The 24774-nt window shown below is 48.0% G+C and overlaps 1 protein-coding gene across 1 annotated transcript in view; it reads left to right on the top strand.

Moving 5' to 3' along the window:
* SLC6A5 (solute carrier family 6 member 5) overlaps positions 1-21919 on the top strand; it is a 50338-nt gene extending 28419 nt beyond the window's left edge. Inside the window, exons 9-15 of the mRNA XM_065936517.1 lie at positions 599-723; positions 6299-6411; positions 7136-7267; positions 8247-8346; positions 14363-14463; positions 18496-18663; positions 21764-21919. Of these exons, the coding sequence (XP_065792589.1) occupies positions 599-723; positions 6299-6411; positions 7136-7267; positions 8247-8346; positions 14363-14463; positions 18496-18663; positions 21764-21919 (895 nt within the window). The remainder of the gene's footprint in view (positions 1-598; positions 724-6298; positions 6412-7135; positions 7268-8246; positions 8347-14362; positions 14464-18495; positions 18664-21763) is intronic.
* Positions 21920-24774: the final 2855 nt, after the last annotated feature.

Here is a 24774-nt window from a genome sequence, read left to right as displayed (position 1 = left end):
TCATTGCTGCCATTTAAAACAGGAGTGGAGAGAAAGTGACTTAGCCACGGTCATGCCTCTAACCTGGAATTTGGCCCCATGGCTCCATCTAGCTGTGATCCTTCTTTGGGGTCTAGGATGGACAGGGCAGTGTGGGAACTGCAGCCACATGGCCAGCAGAGGGCGCTGCCTCCCAGCTGCTGGCCTCTCTCCTCTCCTCCAGGCTGGGTGTGCAGGAACCGCAGGCTGTTCTAAGGTTTGGTGAAATTGGGTGGTCCCACTGCCTTCTCTCATATGTGGTTCCTGTCCCAGACTCTGCAAAAGGCCCCCGTCCCTTCAATTTCTGCTCTGATGGACAGACTTACTGTGCTAGTGCCGGGAGGGGAGACCTGCTTCTATAGCAGAGCTTTGTCCTGGTGATTATACACTCAGCCCAAGGGAGCCTGCGGTCAGGCTGTCAGTTTCCTTGTAAATAAGAGAGAGCAAGACCAGGCTACAGCGAGCACCTGTGTAGAAATGGGCGTAGGCACAGGTGCCCACCAACACATTCGTGTGTCCCTCCCCTGCCCCTTCCTCCGTACAAAGCTCAGCTGATGACAGACCGGTCCCTTCCCCCCAGGGACACGCTGATTGTCACCTGCACCAACAGTGCCACCAGCATCTTCGCCGGCTTCGTCATCTTCTCAGTCATCGGCTTCATGGCCAACGAACGCAAGGTGAACATCGAGAACGTGGCCGACCAAGGTACCGTGCGGTTGTCGCCCTGCTGTTGTGGGCCGGGTTCCACGTTCGCATCCTGAGCTTCTGACTTGTGCTGCTGGGCTAGGAAGCTGTCCTTCTGGGGCGGGCTGGAGAGGGGGCAGCCTTGGTCCCCCTTTGTGGAGGGACCCGGAACAGCTGAAGTGCCTGCAGAGCTAGAGCTGCCTGGTCCTTACCCAGAGGGGTGGCTATAAAAGCCCTTTCCTGCTTCCTTCTCCTCTCTCTTTTTAAAAAAGATATTTATTTATTCATCTGTGTCGGGTCTCATTTGTGGTATGCAGGGCCTTCATTGTACCATGCAGACTTGTTGGACCCATGGTGGGTGGGATCTTAGTTCCCCAACCAGGCATTGAACCCATGTCCCCTGCATTGCCAGGCTGATTCTTAACCTCTCGGCCACCAGGGAAGTCCCTGGTCCCTCTCCTCTTTTAGCTAAGCTCCAGCCTATGTAAGGTCTCTAGCTTTAGACATATGTAGAGGATTCTCTAAGCCACCCAGCGCTCCTGCAGCTGATGTGGCCACAGCCTGCCGCAGGGTGGCATCCCTCGCCGAGGGCTCTGCAGGCTCTCCAGTGCTTTTTAATAAGAGCAGCCTTCTGCTGATGAAGCGCAGCTTGTAAGGTCTGACATGCTCTCTGGGCCTTCTGCTTAGCAAGCAATGCAGACCCGTAGTGTTTTCCCCAGAGGGTGGAAGGATTGGATGGTGGTGGAGGGAGGGATGTAGGATAAATGTTTACTCTCTGCCCAGGTGATCCATCTGTTAATGGCTCACACTTGTGTGGTCTCTTTGGCGTGTACAGAGGGCTGTCATTTTTTAATCTCATTTAACCCACATTTCTAGCACAGTATTTTGCAGAGAGTATGTAATACTTTTATTGAACTTGTAATTTCTACCCAGCCTTATTCTACGCAGGATTTGGGTGTTGAGCAGGTTTCGGTGACGAAGGGATTTCATTGTGGCATCGTCTGTCATTAGGGTCACCCTCTAATCAGGTGTTTAGGAGATGCCTCGGGGTCGGGACCGTGGCTGGGGCCGTGGCCGGGGCTGAGGGGACAGGACTGTCTGTGGGCTCTAGACCATCCAGACTGTGGGCCTGTCTCGTGGCTTCTCTGTGCGGTTGTCTTTCTTCAAGGAGCTCACTGCAGACCTCAGATAACGGCTCAGATGGCAGCACGAGAGAGAACGGAGCCTTAGCGATGTCACCTCCTTGGTGGGCTGCCGTCTCCCTGCGGATCGGTAGTTACCGCTTCAGTGGGCTGATAGCACACTGCGGGCCTCGGAGAGTTGAAGAACCAGCTTGTTCCTGGGGAATGGAGGCAGTTATCTCTCCCTGGAGCGAGTGTTGAACACCCAGGGATTTTGGTCCTGCAGCAGTGCGCTAAATTAGACGTCCCAGAGCTGAGCCAATGCCCTTCCCTGGTTGAAGAGTTTACAACTCCTGGGGAGGAGGGAGGGGAGAGAAGCGAAGGCTTTGTCTTCAGGGTGCCTGTGACACCCAGCTGTCCTTATTTCCTCCCAGCAGGGTACCTGGAGCAGCTGGGTCCTACCCCGCTTTCTGGCAGGTCTGAGGTCTTTCGTTGTTCTTGAGACGTTACTGAGCTGTGAGCCAGTGGCTGAGTGGCCAGCGATAGTGATTGCTGAGACGTGGTCATGTTAGTTTACTCTTCCAAGCGCTTTCCTACCCCAGGAAAGGGATGTGGGGGCACACGTTGCTAAAGCCCAAATCACATTTTGTTTTTCCTTTATGTGCAAAGCATCAAACAAATGGTCTGGGTTTCCCTCTAGAATTTTCCCTTTCTACATTTTTTTCATTTCCTCTAACAGGGAGAGGAGCTCTTCTCGTGGATTCTAACATGTTGTGTTCATACAGTGGACCCTTGAACAATGCAGATCTCAGATACGGGGGGGTTAGAGGTGCCAAACCTCCAAGTGGTCAAAAATCCAAGTTATAATTGATTAGTCAGCCCTTTGTAGATACAGTTCCTCTGAGTCGGAGATTCCTTTGCATCCATGGATTTGCCCAACTGTGGACTGTCTTTTATTGTATTTACTACTGAGAAAAATCCACGCGTGCCTGGAGGCTGGCAGTTCAAACCTGTGTTGCTCAAGGGACATCTGTTCTTGGTACTTTCCCATTGTCACCAGCATGGAGAAGTGGGTCTCACCCCACTGGGGAGAGGCAGGGGCCCTTGAAGTCTTCTCCCAGACCCACGGGGAGCTAACCCTGCTCATTTGAATTTGCATACCTTCTTATATGTGATTTGCAGGCTTGTCTGACTTCCCCTGGCATAGTGGAGGCCCTGCAGAATACAGGACAGAGGTTTGGGGTCAGGCCTGCATTAGGTGCCAGCCCCATGCCCTCCTTGCTAGGTGACATTGGCACGTGAACATTCAGTTCATTTGTGCTGATCCGGCATTAGTAACTGTGTTTTGATGTTTAGTCCAAAGCTGGTTCTCTTTAATGACCTAACGATAGTGCATTTTGTTTAGAGCTCCCTTTTAAGAGAGGCTCAAAGTCACTACCTCAAATCTTGGCTGTATCAGACTGAGGGTGACTGAGGGTAGGATTGGTGTGAGACCAAGCCGTCTTCTGCTCTTACAGTGGGCACGGGGAAGGGGGCATGGTCTTCTCAGGCATCGACTTCAGAAAAGCAGCTTTCTGGGAAGTCAGCCTGTTAGAGGCATCTCCCAGCCATCTTCACGGCTACCTGGGGAGTGCTGACTCACTGTCAGAATCCTACCAAGATGCTTACCCACCTGCAGCAGGACTGGGTTAGACCCAGCAGGGGAACACTGAGGTGCATGTAGATTTCCGGGGCCTACAGGGTAACTCCCAGGTAACCAGGCTATTAGGAAGTGCCGCCCTGGCTCCCTCGCCCCCTCATAGTACAGAGACCTTGCTGATCGAGATGAAGGGACCGTCCCACCGTCTGTCTGTCACCGGGAAGCCAGTGCTTCCAAAGGCGCAGGGTTCAGCGCTGCCTCCTCTGAGGACGCGTGCACGTGTAGCAGGTGACCTGCAGAGTGAGCCCTCCCGTGGGCTGCGGGCCGTGCTGGCTCCAGAGCCCCTGGTCCTGTCTGCAGCGGCTCTCTCGGCCCAAGGAGCCTGTCGCTGTAGGTTCTCTGGGGGCCCTGCCCGAGAAGCTGGCCTGCCGAGCCCCTTTGGGCCCCTCTCATGGGAAGAGCAGTAATGGTCTGTGCTTACTGAGTTCTCTCCTCAGCCAGGCGTTGTTCTGAGCCCTTCACTAGTATCAGTACTCTTAACGTTCACCGAGATTCCCTGAGGGGGAGTGAAGGGCTCAGTCGCATCCGACTCTTTGTGACCCCCGTGGACTATACAGTCCATGGAATTCTCCAGGCCAGAATACTGGAGTGGGTAGCCTTTCCCTTCTCCAGGGGATCTCCCAACCCAGGGATCGAACCCAGGTCTCCCACATTGCAGGCGGATTCTTTACCAGCTGAGCCACCAGGGAAGCCCTATCCCTGTGGGTAGGCACCATTATAATCCCCATTGTATGGATAAGGAAACTGAGGTGTCTCCGGAGTCTTCCCCAAGTCTTATCTAAAGTCCTGCAGCTAGTAAGAGGCAGAGTGAGTCTCCTGGTCCCCGGGGCAGCGGAGACTGCTCCCCAGCTCCTGGGCTTTGCTGAAAGTGGCAGGACGCAGCTTCTGTCAGAGACACCAGCCTCACCCAGGGAAAACTCCACCGTGGCTCGGGCTGTCCCTCTTCCCGGACTCTACAAAATATTATAAACCTGTATTTAAAAAATCCACTCGCTAGCCATCTTGGGTAAATGGAGTTTTCTGAACATGATGTCTTTATCCTGTGTTCTGTAGGGAGGCCACCGAAATAGGAACAGGCCCGATATTTGGAAATCCTTCTCCACCCTGAAAAAGCAGTGACATCCAAATGGCCGGAATCCTGCTAAGGCAATCAGCCGAGGTCCTCCGGCAGTGGCCATTTTAAGACCTTCTTGTCCGCTTTATGAGCCTAAACTGAACTGGCTTCCTCGGTGTTCAGGGCACTGAACTGGCTTCCTCCGTGTGCTGCGTTTGAGACCAATTTTGAACTGTAGTTTAATACTGAGTTTTCTTTTATGGTTCACTCAGGGAGCCTTCAGAGGCTGTTTCTACCGTCTGTTCAATAAATGCATCAAGTGAGGGTATCTTAGGCATTCCAGGCTTTATATTTTAAATACCCAAAGCCCTAGGCAACATTAGGAGCTAACAACCTGATAAATTCCAGTTTGAAAAAAGGGCTGTTATGATTGAGTTATAAAAACTCCAGGTGCTGCGATTTCTGGCTTCCAGACGTGCCCTGGCTGTGGATTACACCAACATTCCCTGGTCTCTGCCCATTATCATGTAGTTTATACTTACAGGGAAGTTCACAACTGCCGGGTCTTTAACCATCTTCCCAGTGAGGCCATGAGGCAGGTAGGAACGGCTGGCAGGGTTTTATGTTAGCAGAGAAAAACACGGCTCAGACATCCTCTATCAAGACCACACACGATATTCTTGGGGAAAACTCAGATCAGAGCTGCTAATTTCCAAGTTCCTTGTCTACTCCTAAGAAGAGCCAATACTCTGTGAGTGTTGATGATGTGTGAGGTCTCAGTGCTTTGCCTGCATCTCCTCATTTGTTCGTCATGACTGTCCTATTATGAAGATCTATTGTTATCCCCATTTCACAGATAGGCAAGATCGAGGCTTATAGAAATAAACTAACTTCTCTAGGGTTGCACAGTTAGCAAGTCATGGAGTCTGAATTTGAACCCTGAATGGTCTAACCATTAGAACCCAGACTCTTAACTCTTGTGTTTCCCTCATCTCCACCTAATTCCTGTGGACTGATATAGCCCCATGTTTACCACGCCTTTGTAGGGCAAGATCCTAAAAGCATTAGACTGATTCATGTTTATGTAAAAGGCTTTGCCTGGAGGAGTGACTAAAAAGAAGGGTAGCAAAAGGGGGAAATGATGTCATTCTGGGAATGTTTAACCCTGATAGCAGGGTTTCTGAATCTCAGCACGCTTGACCTTTGGGTTGGGAGGTGTGCATTGAAGGATGTTTAGCAGCATCTGGCCTCTACACACTAGACCCCAGTAATCATCCCCCAAGACATCCTGGTTATGAGAATAAAATATGTTTCTAGACATTGCCATATATGCTCTGGGGAGCAAAATCTCCACTGTTCTAGAGGGTAATATCACATCTTTCCCCAACCCATTAATATAGACATGGAGGTTTTTGTGTTGATTTGCATGGGACACAGCCTGGCTGTAGTGTGGGTTGGCCTTGAGTCTCTGCTTTGCCCCTCTTTTTGAGCCTCTCCTGTGGGTTTCTTGAGATATGGACCTAATTCCCCTGGTCCTTCCCTTCAAGGAGTTTGAGGTCTAATTGGGGAAATGGATGAAGAGGCATAAAAACATGGGATACAGAAGGAGCAGCTTCTGTTGTAAACGACTCAGCACTGCCACGGAGAGAGGACCCTGTGGGCTTCCAGGAAGAGGGGTCTTGGAGCTGGACCTGCCTGCAATCATCTTCTTGTTCTTTCCAGGGCCAGGTATTGCATTCGTGGTTTACCCAGAGGCCTTAACCAGGCTGCCCCTCTCTCCCTTCTGGGCCATCATCTTTTTCCTGATGCTCCTCACTCTTGGACTTGACACTATGGTGAGTGTCCCCTTTTGACCTCTACTACAGTCCTCCTTCTGAAGACCCCTCTTCTGGGGCTCTATAGTCCAGCACATGGCAGGGTTTGGGCTTAGCATTCTCTGTGTTTCCTGAAGTGATGTGTAGTGACAATGAGGTACTTGTCCAAGGCTCAGGATAACCTTGCATTTGTGGGTGACTCAGGTGATGGTGCAAATCTTTCCTTTCTCCATGCGAGTTTTACCTGTGTTCTTCCTGGTTGGGTGTCCTTTTGCCAAAGCAAGTTCTGTGGGGCCTGATAAGGGAGAATAACGTGAAGTCAATTTTAGGGAAATTGCTCTGGGGCTGAGACTACTACAAATCATGCTGACAGGTGTTCAGAGTTTAGTAGTTGGGTGCTAGGAGGGTTTTTTCCTCAAGTGGAAGATCAAACGCGATGTAAACGGGAGGAGAGGAATTTGCATCTCATGAATACAAAGTGAAGCTTAAAGTGTCATAGTGGATGGATGTGAGTGCAGTCTCTGGGGGCTGGAGACACAGCTCTAAGGTCCACATCCTGCTTACAGTTCCCTTGCTGACCTTGTGGGTGGGACCCCAGCAAGATCCTTGAGACTCATCAAGGGAAAGTAACCCCAAAGACCAATCCTCATACAAATGCCACTTGGCCTGGTGGGAAACACGGACTTTTTCTGAGCCTTTGGGGTTGGGCAGTGTCTCAGGTGTCACTTCTCCGGCATCATTCCAGTTTGCCACCATCGAAACCATAGTGACCTCCATCTCGGACGAGTTCCCCAAGTACCTGCGCACACACAAACCGGTCTTTACCTTGGGCTGTTGTGTTTCTTTCTTCATCATGGGCTTCCCAATGATCACTCAGGTAAGATGCCTGCCACACACAGGCTTAGGATGGGGGCAGGTTGGGGGTGGGGCTGATGGCTTTTCCGTCTTTTTACTCTTAGCTCCCAGACCTTAGAATAACAGCCAAACCATTGCCATTTCCAAGTAGATGGCACCAGTTTGTTAGAGATTCTGACCGCAGAGGGAAATATGTCACTTTGGCTACTAATGACACTTCTAGCATCTTCATAATTGAGATGTAGCCTTCTTGAGCCAACGAGACAGGTGTGTCCTACTTTAAGAAAATGAAATACATGGAAATCCAACTTTACCAACCAGGGAAATTTCCACTTGATTACCTGTAATATACAAGATCTATGGTCACTGGAGTTTCTTTTGGTCCTGAGTGTCTGTTAAGATGAATGTTTGCTTACCTGATGTATATGTATATTGCTTTTGCTGTCTCTTGGACCTTGAGCAAGTCACCATGTTGGGCCTTGGTTTCTTCATCTGTAAAATGATGGATTGAAAGGAGATGGTCTCTAAGCCTCATCTAAGAGTGAGGTAAAGATGCAGGGGGATGTATGAAGACTGCCCATTGACAGATGTGTGAGGACTGCCCATTGACACCTGAAGGTCTTATGGAGATCGGTCACATGCAGGTGTATGGGTAGAAACGGCCATCTGCTGCTTAAAGCAAAAACGATGCAATCTGGCTACTTTCACAATTACATCTTCGAATGTTGACCTTTGTCTTTTAAGAGTAGGATGTTGGATCACTTTTCTGGGCTTGTGCTGTTGATGAGCTCGGAGTCTCTCGAGGGACTGCTTTGCTAACACAGCAAGGCCTCTGGCTTACCTACCTGACCAGAGCTAAGTTGCTCCTCTCCAGGGGAAGGGGGGATCCTTCAGCTCCTGTTGGCACGTGACCCTGCTCGGGCTGGACGGACTGGCTGCTGGAGGCGGGATGCAGCCTGGATCCAGGCCCCCTGACGTTGCTTGTCTGTCTTCCCTGCCAGGGTGGAATTTACATGTTTCAGCTTGTGGACACGTATGCCGCCTCCTATGCCCTCGTCATCATCGCCATCTTTGAGCTCGTGGGGATCTCCTATGTGTACGGTAAGGGAACCCCTGAGATGGATGCCGAGGCCAAACTGAGTGTTGCTGGGGCGTCCTGGGGCAGGCAGGTTTCTCATATTTAAGAAGGCAAGGCAAAGGTTTAATTGCAGCTATTTAGGAAACAGAGCTGCACCTTTATTTCCAAACTTGCCTCAACCAGTCGGATCTAGATTTAATAGAGAAACAAAAGATGACCGATGGTGAAACTTTGTTATCAGAAACTGCTAGGACTGGGGTGTGCCCTTGACAAAGAAAGGTTAATGCCTGTGGATGGTGGCTGGACTGGAGGGGAGGAGGGAGACTGCTTTGCTCCTATGAACGTATTTCAGGGTCTTGGTAGCTGTAGTCTTCATGCAGCTTGAGGTGAGGAGTAGCTTCAGGGGTGGTCTCCTGATACTAAGTGAGAAAACAGAACCTCACAGATCCTTGTATGTGGGTGTGTTAGTCGCTCAGTCGTGTCGGACTCTTTGCAACCCCGTGGACTTTAGCCCTCCAGGTTCCTCTCTCCATGGAATTTTCCAGGTAAGAATACTGGGGCAGATTGCCATTTCCTTCTCCAGGGGATCTTCCTGACCCAGGGACTGAACCTGGGTCTCCCACATTACAGGCAGATTCTTTACCATCTGAGCCACCAGGGAAGCCCCATCATAGATCCTTAGGAGACTTTATTAGCATCATGGGAGCCTGTGATGCAAGATCTCAACCCCCGATTTTCTCAGGAAGAAACTTCCAATTCCCTTATAAATTAACCCTTCCTATCCATCACCATAGCAACGAGCATCCTATAATCAGTGGGGCCATTTTCAAGAAGAACAGGAAAAATCAGCAGATGCCATCTTTGCCCTTCTTGGAGAGGTGTTTGTGCTTGGCTGGGGGGTGGGGTTGAGTCTCACAGGGTGACCTCTTGAGCCCCTCATGTGTACCACCAGTCAGCTATTGGGGTCAAGACGGTGCTGACATCCTTGTGCCTGACAGTCTCAGAACCATCCCTAATATAGATAAGGCCTCTATAGTAAATACCAGGAAGGTGAAAAATGCCAAGTCAGAAGACCCATCTGTATTTCAAAACCAAAAAGAGATGGTGAAAGGAAAGGCAGGGTATCACTTGGATGCAGGGGTGTGCTTAAGAGTCTTTTGCCTTTAATGTAATGGTTAGCCTCTTGCCCATCAGGGCTTCAGCAGCTTCTCACTTTACTGAAAAATGCGTTAAAATGGAGGGTGATGGGCAGTCAAGATATAAAAAGGAAACCTCTCAAGTAAAAACTGGGTGCCCCAGAAACAGGAAAACACTGCAATCATTGTTGGGCATTGGCAGAAGAAGAATTTATCTCAGCTGGAGTTTACATCCCCACTGCAGAGAGAGTTTAGTTTCTGGCCAGAGAAGCGGGCAGGCATGCCAGCTGTCTTGATGGCATCAGAGGCCAAACTGCCAGCACTTTGGGCGGATGAGACAGCCTCAAGCCTGCGGTGACGGCTGTGATTGAAGACTCGCATTTAGGGTAAGGCTTCAAAGAGCTTCCTACCTGAGCAGAGAGTGGCTGAAACCTGGCCAGTCTGCCACAGTGAATCCTAACTTTTTGCCCAGATACCAAAGGCTTTACTGTGGAGAGGCCTCTGGGGCTCTCTTTTGGGAAACTCAGCCCTTGTGGGTCCACACATAAGCTGAAGTCACCAGATGGTCTGTTGGCAAAGTCAGGAAGGTACTTTATTGTGGCACCGGCCCAAGTGTAGGTAGCCATCTCATTGACCTCCTCTGCTGCCTGTAGCCTCCCCGCTATTGCCCACAAAAGGCAAATTTGCATGATTCTTTCCAATAAAACAGGGTTGTTAAATGTGGTTTACAAGCATCCATTAAAGCAGAAAGCTTTTTAACATTTCTGTTTTTAGGACTTAAATATCTCTCTCCCAGCCCTCGTATAAATCTGGCAGTAGATTTTTTGGTTCTGAAGGAAAAAGTAAATCCCAAGTGCTTTTTCCCTGGTCTCTGCTAATCTTCCCAGGGGGACAACCCAGGCAATTACCTGGACTCTAGGAGGCTGGTGCTCGGCCAGCTCCCAGGACGAGGTGGACCCTGTGCTAAGCTCAGGTTGAACTTGACTCCTGTATTGTCAGATGTGGGTGTGACCCTCTGATTTTGGACCTGGAGGGAATTCTAAGAAGGGAATCTTAGAAGACATACTTGAAGCTAATGTCATTGTTAGAGGTGAAAGGAAAAGCCTGTACAAATATATAACGTATGCTCCAGATGACAGTGGATTCTTTATTGAGATAATGAGCCCCCAAACAAATGCAGGTTAGGGTAAGGAAGTTGAACATGACCCACGAAGAAAGGAAATGAACCTGACTGATTTGATCCCCTTCCATCCTGGCTGCTGAATCTGAAAAAGAAGCAGACATTGCAGAGATTTGTGTTTTCTTCCCGGTTCTAATGATCTCTAGAGTCTAGATATTCTAGAGGTTGCCATTCAAACATTTAAAATACTTTGGGTACAATTTTCAAGTTTTATCTTTAGATCAAAAGAGCTGATTCAGGCTCTCAAGGCAATACTCTTCAAAGGCCCATATCTGGATATGAGGTAGCTAGAAAAGTGGAACTCCCCAAGTTTGGTGTAGGAATAATCTCTTTAATAGACTTTCCCTAACAGAGTCGCTTTGTAAAAGTGATTTGTACTTTCCCAAGAGCCAATGCAGGGAATTTCTTGATGGGGAAGCCGTGGCATTAACCTGTGGTCACAGAGTCCTCGTGCCTGACAACCTGCTTGGCTCCACACTCTGTGTTTCCCGCAAATCACAATGAGCTCCGTTGTCTCAATCTATTTTCTTCCACGTTGATCAGTGACTTGTTTTACATCCCACAGCACCCTGTCTTCCTCTCCGTCCTTGTGAGGGATGTTGGAGTTCCAGCAGGCAATGACTCTTACCTGGCTGGGAACCCTCAGGCTGCCCAGAGATAAAGGAGGGCCAGACTAACCAGAAAAGGACTCGAGAAGGTGGCATTTCAGAAATAAAAGGACGTAAAAGAAAACAAGGACTGAGGCTTAGTATTGAGCTTATTGCTAACCAAGGCAGGGAAAATCTAAGCCCACACACAGGATTTTGGCTCCAAGGGATGCAGCCAAAACATCACATTAACTGTAAGAGAATAATTGGAGGTACCCACAGGGCTGGAGACCTAGTTTGTGAGACTGAGGGCAAAATGAAAATCTGGAATCCCTTGTTAAAAACTGTTCAAGCTGGCGACAGGAGACCATTAATCCAGGGGTGGCACCCTTCTCAGCACCAGGCCCTGGACAGGTGCTTGGCTCATAGGCCAGGAGGCTGGCCCTGGCCACACAGTGGGGAGAGCAGTCCCTGGAAGGCCATACTCAGACCAAAGGCGAGGATGTGATTCATGAAGACAAGGGCCACAGAGTTGCACGGGCGAAAGTGATTGGCTGGTTGAGGCAGGTCCTTGACCTTCAGTTCAGGGCTGGTTGGTTATATGGGGCTTGTGGTAGGCCCCTTTCTGGGCGCCAGGTCAGCGTGTCTGAATCTAAGACAGTAGCTATGAGTTCACTGCTGTTTTTCTTTCCTGCTGTTTTTCTGCTAGCTCAGGGAGAAGCTGTTGCACTGATCCCTTTTGCAGCTATCTTCCCCCTCCAGGTTCAAGGTCATGCGGCAGGCAGATCTCCATGCACAAGCTCCTGGCTCCAAGATCAATTCCTCTATCTAGTGTTAGCCTTGGAGAGGGACTTGGACAAGTGGGGAGGATAGAGCAGGCAGAGGAAGCCATGTGAACAAAGGCCTAGCCACTGACACAGTACGGGACTCTGGCGGGGTCTTGGGCGTGAGTCAGGGTGCGTGGGTCTGCACTGGGTGCGGGCCAGAGCAGGTAGGGATGGAGGGATTGGACAGCCTGACTCAGGGATGAGTAAGAGGCGGGAGGCTTGCCTGGCGGCTCCCACTGCTGCCCTTGGGCAGCATCCGCCAGGCCACGCTGGCGGATCAGGCCGATCCATCACAGGACGCCTGTTGGAGCAGGCGTCGGAAGCCTGCACGGGAAGGGAGGAAGCTGACTTTCCAGCGATTGTGCTAACTCTGGAACCCAAGTCATCTCGCTCAGTTCTGGGGCTGCTCCTGGGCATCAAATTGCCTCCTGCTGAAACTGGGCACCCGCCATCCACTTCCTCCTGCAGTCTGGCCCCAGCTCCCCGTCCCCTCTGGGGGAACCTGAGCAGCTCTCCTCCCCGCCCCCCAGCCTCCTGTAGGAGGCTGTCTCTGTGTGTCTTCCTCAGCCTAACCTTGAACCCTGTCACATCAATTTCCCTAGGCAAGCTGCACACCACCGTCTCCTTGGAGAATGGTTTAATGGAGAGGAAGGGTAACAGGACTGATACTGAAAACAGAAGATTTTAGAATCTTTTCCTTTTTGAAGAACTGAGTCCCACTTTCAGGATTTCACGTGGGTTTCTGAGGTCCTCATTTTTTTAAAAATTATTTTTAATTGGAGGATAATTGCTGTACAATGTTGGGTTAGTTTCTGCCATAGAGCAACGTGAATCAGCCATAGTGATACTGTGTCCCGACCCTCCCACCCCCGCCTCATCCCACCCCTCTAGACTGCCCCAGAGTGCCAGGGTGAGCTCCCCGCTGTGCAGTGAATTCCCACCGCTTCACACACGGCGACATGTGTGTTTCAGCGCTGCTTTCTCCATTCATCCCGCCCCACTGGGTCCACAAGCCTGTTCTGTGTGTCTGCGTCTCTATTGCTGCCCTGCAAATAGGTTCATCTGAGGTCCTCATCTTTAACTTTCATCTCTTTTTTGGTTCTAACCCTTACTTAACGTTCAGAGGGTCTAGTGTCGAGAGGCCAGTCATTGAAGGAATTTGACGACGGGAAATGAGACACAAGCAAACCCGAAGATGGTCACATAGCTTCTTAAAGTGTGCAGTTCTTGCCTGCGGTGGCCCATTATTTGGGGCAACCAGTCAGAACTGCCGTCTATGAAGGGGCTCAAACTCAGGGCCCTTTCACGTCTCTTCAGCATGGCAACCCCCCAGTTCTGAGAAAGCCTCACTTCTGATGAGCTCAGGAAACAATACAAGAAATTGCTTCCTCCTCAAAAATTCTCTGTGGCTTTTCCTTTCAAAGAGTGGATGCTGGTTATTTGGGGCCCTGTGAAAAACACTCATCTGCTTTTTACTTTACATAGTTATATTGATCAGCGACCAAGAAGACCACAATCCTTTGAGTTCCAACAAAGTGGGTGATAGCCACGTGGACGTCACATTGGTTCTTGCCTGCCCTTATCATCTTCCATGGAGCAGAGATAAATTGACTCATGGAAGAGTATCCTTGGGAGTGAGTGAAAGTCCCTCCGTTGTGTCTGACTCTTTGTGACCCCAGGGACTATACAGTCCATGGAATTCTCCAGGCCAGAATACTGGAGTGGGTAGCCATTCCCTTCTACAGGGGATCTTCCCAACCCAGGGATCGAACCCAGGTTTTCCGCCTTACGGGCGGATTCTTTACCAGCTGAGCCACCAGGGAAACCCATCCTCGGGAGGGTGGGGGATAAAAGCAACATACAGTGAGTCTTCCTTGAAATCCCAAGGCTTTCATAATACACTGTGTTTCTTGATCACAATCGTAATCGGGTTTGCCAGAGTTGGTTGCTGAACCCATGAGCCCACCCGCGAAAACAGCCACACAGGTGACTGTGTCAGCCTGTGGCAACGTGGAGATGCCTGGGTTAGGCTGGGATGCAGCTTTCTAGCTGGGACCGTGGGATGACATCTCACGTTGAACTTCACTGCAGAGCGTGTTTGCTATCTATTTAAACATTCCATTTGCCTTCATCTTCCCAGCAGTGAGTCATCTGTCTGATGGTTTCCTACGTAATAGGGGTCATGTTGACAGCAAGAGGGGGCCATCCCAGCCAGTGACAGGCGAGTGAGGGGTGCTTCTGCTGTCCACTGCTGCATTTCACCCCCTGCTGCCGCCCCTCATGCTCCATCTGCGTTTGTCTCTCTGCAGGCTTGCAAAGGTTCTGTGAAGATATCGAGATGATGATTGGATTCCAGCCAAACATTTTCTGGAAAGTCTGCTGGGCCTTTGTGACTCCGACCATTTTAACTGTAAGGACTGCATGCTTTATCATGCCGGTGGCACTTGCATGCATATACGATGCTTTATGTTGAACAAGACGTGTGCCTACACACAGATGAGCCTGGGGAGCTGGTAGGATGGATATTATTCCTGTCTTTCAGCTGAGGAAACTGAAACTCAAAGAGGTGAAGCACCATGCCCAAAGGCGCCAGGCTGATGGAGGGGTGGGGGCAGAGCTAGGACTCCTGCTTGGCTCAGAGCATCCCTAGGGAGCAGTTCCCATTGTATCAGTCTGCCTCGCGTGATCCCAGCTCCCACATGCTAACCACGGTCCACCCTTTGAGCACAGTGCTTTTTATGTCCCATCTCATCTCTCCCCTACAGGAGTTCATCATCTCCATTTTACAGAGGAGGAAACTGATATTGTAGAACTGTTAATTGTAACAACAGCCTGGTTTTCAACCCAGGCAGTCTGTCTCTAGAACTCTTAAACACTGCTCAACACAGCCACTATACAACTAATACATATAGCAGAAGTTAGACTTTTATTGTTCATTTTTATTGCTTTTGAGGACTATCTTATCATCCTCAAGTGTGATGATGACATTTTAAGATCATCTGACATTCATCTTCTTAAAGATCAGAGCCCTTCGTGTACCAGTAAATCTGCATAGGGACTCACACACACATCCTGTCACCTGCTCCTTTATTATGGCTGAGCTTCTGGCTTTGCCTCCATCCACTCTCCGAGCACAGTAATTGACAAGAGACCTTGTCTTTCTTCCCCCCTGGCTTGTGGTCAAAGGCTGCAGGAAGCTGGCTGTACTTCCTGCTGAGCCCAGCAGGTGGCACCAGAAACCAGATTAAGACCTTTGTTTTCGCTGCACCGTAACAGCTTCTTTAACCAAACATAACCTTGAAATAGTAAAGAAAACAGATATTTTCCTTAAAACAAAACCAAAAACCAAAAAACACCCTAAAAACTGTCACAGAGTGAGTTTTAATCAAAACATCTCAATTGCTTTCTGAAAAAGAAGTTTACACAGAAAAAACATTCAGCATTTCTCTCCCTCGGCATTGACCGGAGACATCAAATAGAAGCCACATCTGTGTCTATGTCTGTATCTGTATCTGACATCACCTATGAGAGGCTGCAATTTGTCTGAGAAGTCCCACCAGGCTGGGGACATGAGAGCTGAAAAAGATTAAGGTAGATTTTTCAGTTTCTTGAATTCAGGACTGATGGGTTTAGCCATCTACCGAGAGGAAAAGAGGAGACACCCCCACCCTCTCCCCTGTCTGCCTCTGCTGTTTTCCCTATCTCTGCTGAGCTTTGCCAGGTCCTCCTGTTACTATACATACGTTTTATTCTTGGGTGAAGTCAAAGTTAGAATCTGTCCCAGATTCCTTCGACCTTTGCCTCCCGTCTTAGAACAGATTAAGCTTCAAAGAATCTTACTGTATTCTGCAGAAACGTATCACACAGTGATAATCAACAGGACGACTTGTGGGGTCTAGCATCAGGCAGCCTCTTTAGGAACATTGTCTTTTAAGCTGCTGACCACCCAGCTTGCTGGGTGATTCTCCCATCACTTTACAGATGGTGTGCTGAGGCTTGGAGAGGCTGAGGAGCTTGCCTGAGGCCACAAAGCTTGCAGGGGGTAGAATAAGAATCAAATCCAAGGCTATCTAGGCTTCAAGATAATACCTGTCTAAACACACTTCTAATAGATTTCTAAAAACCTAGTTGCTTTCATCTCCAAGTGGAATGTGGCCATTTCTGGATTAAAATCATCCCAGTCTTTAGGAGCAGAATTTCAGAGAAAAGGGATAATGGGGACTGGCTGTGTTTTTTGAGAAAGTACCTCAACTGTGCTGTGCATTACTCAGTTTCCATTATAAAACTCTCCACAGAAACCTGTGGAAAGGTTCCAGAAAATATTTTCCGCCAAATCCTCCCCCTGTGTTTAGGAGCTAGAGACAAGAAGTGGTCAGTTCCCTCGTCAGCATCACCTTCTGTTGCCATCAGCTGAATGTCAGGTGGACCTGGCTCCATGGCTAAATTATCCTTTCTCACGGCCAGGTTCATCTGATAGTAGGGTTTTAGCAAAGCTGATTTGGTGGGGTGAAATTGATGGCAAGAACAAGTTTACACAGATAAATTTGATGTGATACCTGTGTAACAGGAAATGGTGTCAGAGGACCAAGCCTAACCATTCCTTTTTGGCCATTTGCCCTTCTGTAACAGCTATCTTGTAGGAGACTAGACCGAGCTGAAATTATGGGCTTCAATGACTTCAAAACCCCTGAAATAAAATTGATCATTTTTATACGTGCCTTCATGAATTTATAGAGCTATAAATATTCTGCATGCAATTATTGTATACATAGGCAGATCATGTTACTGACTTATGCACACATAAGCAGATGTATTGCTATTTATATAGTAAATGAAATGGAGCAACTTACCATAATTACATTAAGCCCTATTTCCAATAGACTGGTTAATAAAGCTTGTAACTCTTGGGGCAAATGTTCTAAAGGGGGCCTAGACTCGATATATCTCTTATAGGAGCAGTATTTTCAACCATTGTCTTCAGGCTCTTGTTGCTTTGAATCCATATATTGAATTACTGTTGCATTGGAATAATCACTTGCCCCAGCAGTCTGGGCTTTGTAGCAATCATAAAGATGCCTTACATTTGTATAATGCCTCCCACTTTTCCAAAACACTTCCATGTATTATCTTTCCTGACAATTCCCTCCAATCATTTTCAGGCAATTCTTTTACTGCTGAAGACAGAACAAGAGAGGTGAGGAGGAAGGAGGAAGTGGGTGGATACGTTGTTCTAGGCAGAGGCTGCCCTAGGTGGGTTGAAAACAGGGGAGAACTCCATTTCCCGAGGGTAGTGCTCCCTCCCCCCACACAGCCATTAGGGCCCCTCTTCTGTCTTTTCTTGTGCCTCCTTTGCCCAACATATCTGTTCCTTTGCAGCTGCACTGACCGTTTTCAGAGGTTTCTCATCACTGTTGTCTGCCAAAGTGCGTGGTGAAAATGAATCATGACCTCTCTTAAAAGTGAAGGGGGCGGTGCTTCCTTGGTGATCTACTAGCTCAGACTCCATGCTCCCAATAAAGGGGGCCTGGGTTTGATCCCTGGTGTGGGAACTAGATCCCACATGCTGCAACTCATTCACTTGCTGCAGCTAAAGATCTCACGAGACACAGCTAGGACCCAGCTCAACCAAATAAACAATTTTTGAAAAAAGCAACAGCAGAAAAGGGAGAGGGTCCCCTGAGTAAATAGCAGACTGTTGTTTCCAGAAAACCCCTGTGTTGTCCACCGGGTGTGAAATGGATCTGTTTTATAGCAGAAAAGTCTAAGACATACGGGTCCCTCAGCTAGTTAGCAGCAGAGCTGAGATGAGCCTGTCCCCAGCTCGCCATTTGATAGCCCGTCCTCCTTGTGTCATTTGAGGGGGGCGGGGCCGCCCTTCTCTTTGTCCCACCGCTGATTATAGAACCAGACTTCCTGCTCAGCCACTGCTCCGGGACCACTTAGCCAGCTTCAGAGGCAGCTCCTGGAGATGGTCCTTTCCCCATTCAAGGTGAAAGCAGAGTAGATGCAATTCGTTTTCCACATTAACCTAGTGGATTTTCCCCTTATAACTCAGGCTGGATCATCAATTATAGAAAGCAGAGACAGCCCCTTGAAAACACCCACCGTCCCCTCTCCCACCTCCACCCCTGAGTCACCCTGGTGTACATCCTTTAAATTCCTCCTCTCAGCCCCTCTGAGTGTATAGACACCCACATGCATTGCTGAATTTTTATGCGTTGACAAGTACAGCCTCAGCACCTCTGTATGTCTCAGTTCATCTCTGAAATCCAGTTCTTTCATTTGGAAAATGTAGTAATAATACTTCCTTTACAGGATCATCACGGGGAAAATGAGCTAATAGATATGAAAGCAGCCAGCTCACAGCAGGGGTCCGACACGTGACTGTTGAGGGCGTACTCACATCCCCACCCTAACACGTGTGTTTCTTTTCTCTTCCCAGTTTATCCTCTGCTTCAGCTTCTACCAGTGGGAGCCCATGACCTACGGCTCTTACCGATACCCCAACTGGTCCATGGTCCTCGGATGGCTCATGCTTGCCTGCTCCGTTATCTGGATCCCGATTATGTTTGTCATAAAAATGCATCTGGCTCCTGGCAGATTTATTGAGGTAATTGTATCAGCTCCTACGCCTGCCGTTCCCTCCCAGGGGACAAGCTCTGAGAGCTCTGTGCTTTAAAAAAAAAAAAAAAACAAAAGATTTGGTAAACTTATTCTAGCGGGAAACTGGGTGATTAAATGGTTACAGTTGCTATCGTTTCTATTAAACCTGTTTTTATTATGTGTCATTCCTCTAATGGAGGGGCTCTGCCAGTCGGCAGGCCGGGCTATTATTGTGTTCTTCCTCAGAGCAGTGACAGCTCTGAAAAATAGGTGATCAGAGTGTCTCCTCTCTCCACGTGCCCCCTCCTCCTCTCCCCTCACCCAGAGTTTAAATCCCAGCGTTTGGTTGTTAACCACACAGCAGATCGCCCCTTTCCTGATGTTTCTCTCTGTCGGAGCCACCTCCCCCTCCAAACACCTATTACCAGGTACATTTAAAATCACTAGGTGTATTTTTGAGATTAATCCTTTGTCTGTTTCCTCATTTGTTATTATTTTCTCCCAATCTGAGGGCTGTCTTTTCACCTTACTTATAGTTTCCTTTGTTGTGCAAAAGCTTTTAATTTTCATTAGGTCCCATTTGTTTATTTTTGCTTTTATTTCCAATATTCTGGGAGGTGGGTCATAGAAGATCTTGCTGTGATTTATGTCGGAGAGTGTTTTGCCTATGTTCTCCTCTAGGAGTTTTATAGTTTCTGGTCTTACATTTAGATCTTTAATCCATTTTGAGTTTATTTTTGTGTATGGTGTTAGAAAGTGTTCTAGTTTCATTCTTTTACAAGTGGTTGACCAGTTTTCCCAGCACCACTTGTTAAAGAGGTTGTCTTTTTTCCATTGTATATCCTTGCCTCCTTTGTCAAAGATGAGTCAGGTGCTCTTGCCTGGTGCACTGGGAGGACCCTGAGGAGTCGGGTGGGGAGGGAGGTGGGAGGGGGGATCGGGATGGGGAATACGTGTAACTATATGGCTGATTCATGTCAATGTATGACAAAACCCACTGAAATGTTGTAAAGTGATTGGCCTCCAACTAATAAAATAATATTTAAAAAAAAAAAAAAAAAAAAAAAAAAATAAAATCACTAGGTGTAGCTGAGGGATCCAAGCTGGTTAACACGTCACGTAGACTGTAACATTCCCGTAGAGTGTAATGAAAGGTCCAGGGCGTGGCTGGTATGAGGTGATGCTTATCTTAGTTAGTCCCTTGCTGAACCCATTTCCCGTTTCTCATGCAAAAAGCTCCCCACCCTTACTCCAGAAGAGGATGGTGAGGGGATAGCCGCTTGCTGAGCCACCGGTGAAGAGTGGTCGGGCTTTTGTTATTCATGAGAAATCAAGTGCCCAGACGTGCTAGGAAGCGATCTGTGCTGCCTTGTCTTGGAGGTCCAGCGGGCTTCTATTTTGAACCAGATCAGCGCTACTCAGGTCCTGGCCCAGGGACCAGCACCACCTGGGAGCTTGAAAGTAAAAGTGAAAGTGTTCGTCCCTCAGTCATGTCTGACTCTTTGCGACCCCATGGATGGTATATAGGCTCCTCTATCCATGAAATTCTCCATACCGGAGTGGGTTGCCATTCCCTTCTTCAGCGGATATTCCCGTCTCAGGGATTGAACTCAGGTCTCCTGTGTTGCAAGCAGATTCTTTACCATCTGAGCCACTGGGGAAGCCTGGGAGCTTCCTGGAAATGCAAATAATCAGGCTGCACCTCTGCTCCGCTGAACCAGAATCTCGGGGGTGTGGGACTCTGGTGGCCCTGGTGTAACAAGCCCCCAGGTGGTTCTGATGTGAATTCAAGCCTGAGAGGCCCTGGATGAGAATGAGGTGAAGAAACACAGGTGTAGATGCGGGTGGTGAGGAACAGCTGGTGGGCTTTGCCCTCGGTCAGCCAGATTGAGGAAGAGCATCTCACTCAGGCTCGGGAGGGGAACAGCAGATGGGAAGAGAGCACGTGAGTGAGTGGGCTATATGAATGTGCATGCGATGAGGAGGTTGTCTTTGTTTTTCTTGGACTAAAGATGGAGGCAGAGTTGGCGGACAGATGCAGGAGTCTTCTTCCTGAAGCTGTGGTCCAGATTCCATCCTCAGGAAATTCTGTTACCTCCTTAAGGTGCATTGACATGGTCCCCTCCACCCCAAGGATGGCTTGCTCCAGCCTCAGGTGGACTCCCACTCTCTGACCCAGTAACCTCTTTCCCTCTGAACAGAAGCTGAGTTAGCCTCTGCTACTCTTGTCTTAGGCTGAAATCCTCTAAACTGATGAGTCGGCAATATAAATTTATTATGGTTAATTTGGGACGCAAAGGTTGCAAACTGATCATTAAGGGGGGGGATTAAACTAACAGCTATAAGAAGCAGCTTCTTTTTAATAAGTAATAAACACATCATTTTCCCCTGATATAGTCAGAAATCTGCCTTCTTTTTCCTTATTCTAGAAAATGCTCCAGTCAAATTCTGTTTTCCCTGAAATGTTCAGTTCAAGGATTAGAGACATTCGCATTATTTTTAGCTCTCCTGCAAGAACCCACACTTTTGAACCAAGTCAGAAGCGTATATTTTTGTCAACAGATAATTAAAATCTTTGCTCACTCTTGGCAGTGTATCTTTGGGGTTGAGGGTTTTTTTTTTTTCTGGCCATTTATATACTTTTGGGAAATATGCTAAACAAAATCCAATTATTTTGATGGAACAACTCACTGTTGAGACTAGAACAAAGTAATTGAGTACATGTCCTTTGCAGAATGTGTTTGGCAGTAGAGAAAGTAGCTTGTGGATCCTCTCCATTTGGAGGGGAAAAAATGTATAATTAGAATCTGGGCCCTTTATCTTCTGTTAATCTTATGCATGGCAAACCCTGAGCAACTGTACAATTGCTTGCAGGGCGATATAAATAATTTCAGGTGAACTAAACTAAGTTTCCTCCGTAACACATTCCTGGCCTCGTTAATTAACAGGGCTGGTCTTCCTAACTGCTTCTCCTGGTTGAGGACCTCGTGGTTCCAGGAGGTGTCCTGACGCATGTGATCACATGCAGTTTGCGGATGGGTGAGTGGTGTCTGGGGGACAAGGGTGCTTTGCTTCTGTGACCCTGTGTGTCTTTGGCTTCTTTGCAGAGGCTGAAGTTGGTGTGTTCGCCGCAGCCGGACTGGGGTCCCTTCTTAGCTCAGCACCGTGGGGAGCGTTACAAGAACATGATCGACCCCTTGGGGACCTCTTCGCTGGGACTCAAACTGCCAGTGAAGGATTTGGAGCTAGGCACCCAGTGCTAGTCCGATGGCATGGGATGGCCCAGACTTGATTCTCTTTCTCCTCTCTGCTTTTCCATGATGCTTTCCCCAGCCGTCTTCCCATTTGTCTTCTTCCTTCTCCCCACATCTCGGTTCATACCTGTGCATGAGAGTGATGACTTAGAAAAGTAGGACATAGTGTTGCATGCTGTAGCCGAGAGCCAGACGGGGCTCGGTTTGCCTGCGTCCTCGCTGTCAGTTTCCAGTGGGCTTTGCCTCACAGGCTCGAATCAACGAGGGGAGCGCCTCCCAGTGAAGTCACGTGTAGATGTCCGCGAGTTGGTCCATAGAGAAGCATCCTCTGTGACTGTCACTGGTGGGGCCAGTCAGGCTGGTGCAGGATAACTAGACGGTTGGTTTGGACTCATCTGAGCCATGTCGTGGTTTCGTCCAGGCACACAAAGTTGAGGACACGGTACCTCTGGAGGGTGGGCAGTGTTCAGAGAATGTTTTCACGTAAGATGAGGCTGGTGGATTCAGACACCCCCAAGGTGATGAAGTTCCTGTTTCCATTCATGACTGGGGCTCTGTTTCCATCATTTGGACCAACTATCTCAAGGACTCACAGGCTTTCTCTCTGCAAGCTGAGACCCTCAATGAAGAGTCAGCTCTATTCCCTCAGTTGGTTTTTTTTAAAATGACCATAGTTGTGAATTCTTTGGGTCCTTTCCTCTACCTCTGCTTCACATTATTTGTGCCCGATGTCATACGCTCATACTAGAGTGCCCTTCTCGTTTCTCTGTATGCCTAGTACCGTGGTTCAGTGTCACATCCCACGTGTCTTCTCTTCCACATGTCTTTCTGTGAGCTGCAGTTACCTTGTCGCTCAGAAACAGACTTACCCTGGTTCTGTCTGTACGTTACATATATCAGACACAAACTCTCGAAAGACAGATCATGTCTCAGTTGGTACATTTCAGTTTTTCACTCACAGTCAATGCCAGTTGTAGCCATTGAATCAAAGAAGTGGAGAGTTGAAGAGAAAGCAACATAATACTCACTGCACTTTAGGTCACTGTAGGTACAGAAGTTTTTGATAGATGCAGGTTAGGTAAGTAGCAGGTGAGCCAATTAGAGCTACTGCTTTTAAGACTACACTTAGCTGATACCATTTGAAGAGTTCCCGATTCACAATACTCATAATCACACTCTAATGAGAGCGGATCATATGTCTACAGAGATTGGCGAAGCTGAAACCTCTATTATCTTCTTGTATCCTGAACATGCATATATGAGATTTTTAAAATGTGATATGTGTTCACGTAGTGTGTACTTGTAATGGTGTTTTCTGTCCTTATAAATATCTTATGAATCACTGTAGAGATGGTGAGTATAGTATAGTATAGTCTTTTTTTTTTTTTTTCCCCTTACAGTAATAATATCTAAACTTAAAATTGTTTCCTTAGGGGAGACCATTGCAATCATTTTCTTATTTGTTTGTGTTCATATTACAGGGTCTCAGGCAAAATTTTCAGTTCAAATCTTGTATATTGATGTGACATTTTCATCCTTTTAAACAGTAATGAAACCCAACAACAGACCTTAAAGTAATACTTTTTTAAAAATAACTTCATTTGTTAAAGAAAAAAAAATAGCTCATCTTACTGAGCTCTTTCCTTTCTGGGGCAGATATCATTGTCATTTGCCATGTGAACTTCGGTTTTGAAGAGTAGTCTGTGGAAACTTTCAAAAAAGGAAGCGCAGATGGGTTTTGAACTTGAGGTTTTTCATCTCTTTTGTTTTCAAGGCGTGTTTGTTCTTCCTCCTCCTGTTCCTTTTTTCTGCTTGCTTACCTCCCAAAGCTAGAACTTGCTGGAATCCATCACAGAGACTAAACCCCAAGCTTCCCCTAGACTTAGCTTTAGGAAACTGAGCCATGACCTTCCCGCCCGTGTTTCCCATAGTGACGTGTCCAGCGTTAACATTGGTTTCCCCGAGAAAGCCATATTGAAGAGAAGTCTCCACGGCTCTAGCAGATCCTACACAGTGGTACCAAAAATTCGCCTCTCCCCTTGGTATCCGACGGGGTGGGAGAGGAAGGGAGGACTAGCTTTGGTTTGGAAAGGATCTGCAGCCTTTCCAATTTGAACATTGAAGAAAAGCACGGAAATCAATTGGCACCCTCCCATGGGAACGATGGGTTTGCGTCAGGATGTGTGGCTTCTGGCTTTCCTCTCTTGCCTCTTGGCTAAGGTTTGAGTCCGATGCTGGATGCCAACCCAATTTCTGTTAATTGTTGCTGTTGTGATTAAAAAGGGGATGAGGTGAACTCATGGATGCTGCCAGATTTGTTCTGTACACACTGCAAGTTCGATTCATTGTGAGAATGGGGACAGCCTCATTAACTACTGCGTTTTGCACTTTGCATTTATGTTCGTTACAATTTGCCCAGCTAATACCCAGGGGCTGTTCCCTGAGCAACTGGGTTTATGTGTGTGTGTCTGTCTGTATTTTTAAAACTTTTTTCCTACAGCATCCAAATTTTGTGTACAGTGTCCTTAAAGGTGGAAGGTTCTAAGCTTATCTGGGAATGGTTACCTTGTGAGTTTAGTTTTGTCTCTTTCTACAGTCTTGTTTAACTTTCGAGGCTTTCCTTGCCAGAGTAGTGTTGGGTATCTGAGTTGTCTCCACTCATGGCCAGTCTGCTCATGCTGTACCTCCCCTAGGCTTGGCTGGGATGCTAAGAGCTGAGATGCATATGACCAGATGGATGTTTCCATGCTATTGAAATGCACAGTCAAATGGAAGGAAAAAAATGAATGAATAAAAATGAAATGAATAGCATTGTCATAAAGCGCGACTTGAGAGTTCCCCTTCAAATGGAGACAAAAACCAAG

Source organism: Muntiacus reevesi, chromosome 5 (assembly GCF_963930625.1).
Source record: "Muntiacus reevesi chromosome 5, mMunRee1.1, whole genome shotgun sequence".
NCBI classification, from domain to species: Eukaryota; Metazoa; Chordata; class Mammalia; order Artiodactyla; family Cervidae; genus Muntiacus; species Muntiacus reevesi.
The sequence above is the reverse complement of the archived record's forward strand: the minus strand, read 5'-3'. Positions and strand labels throughout refer to the sequence as shown.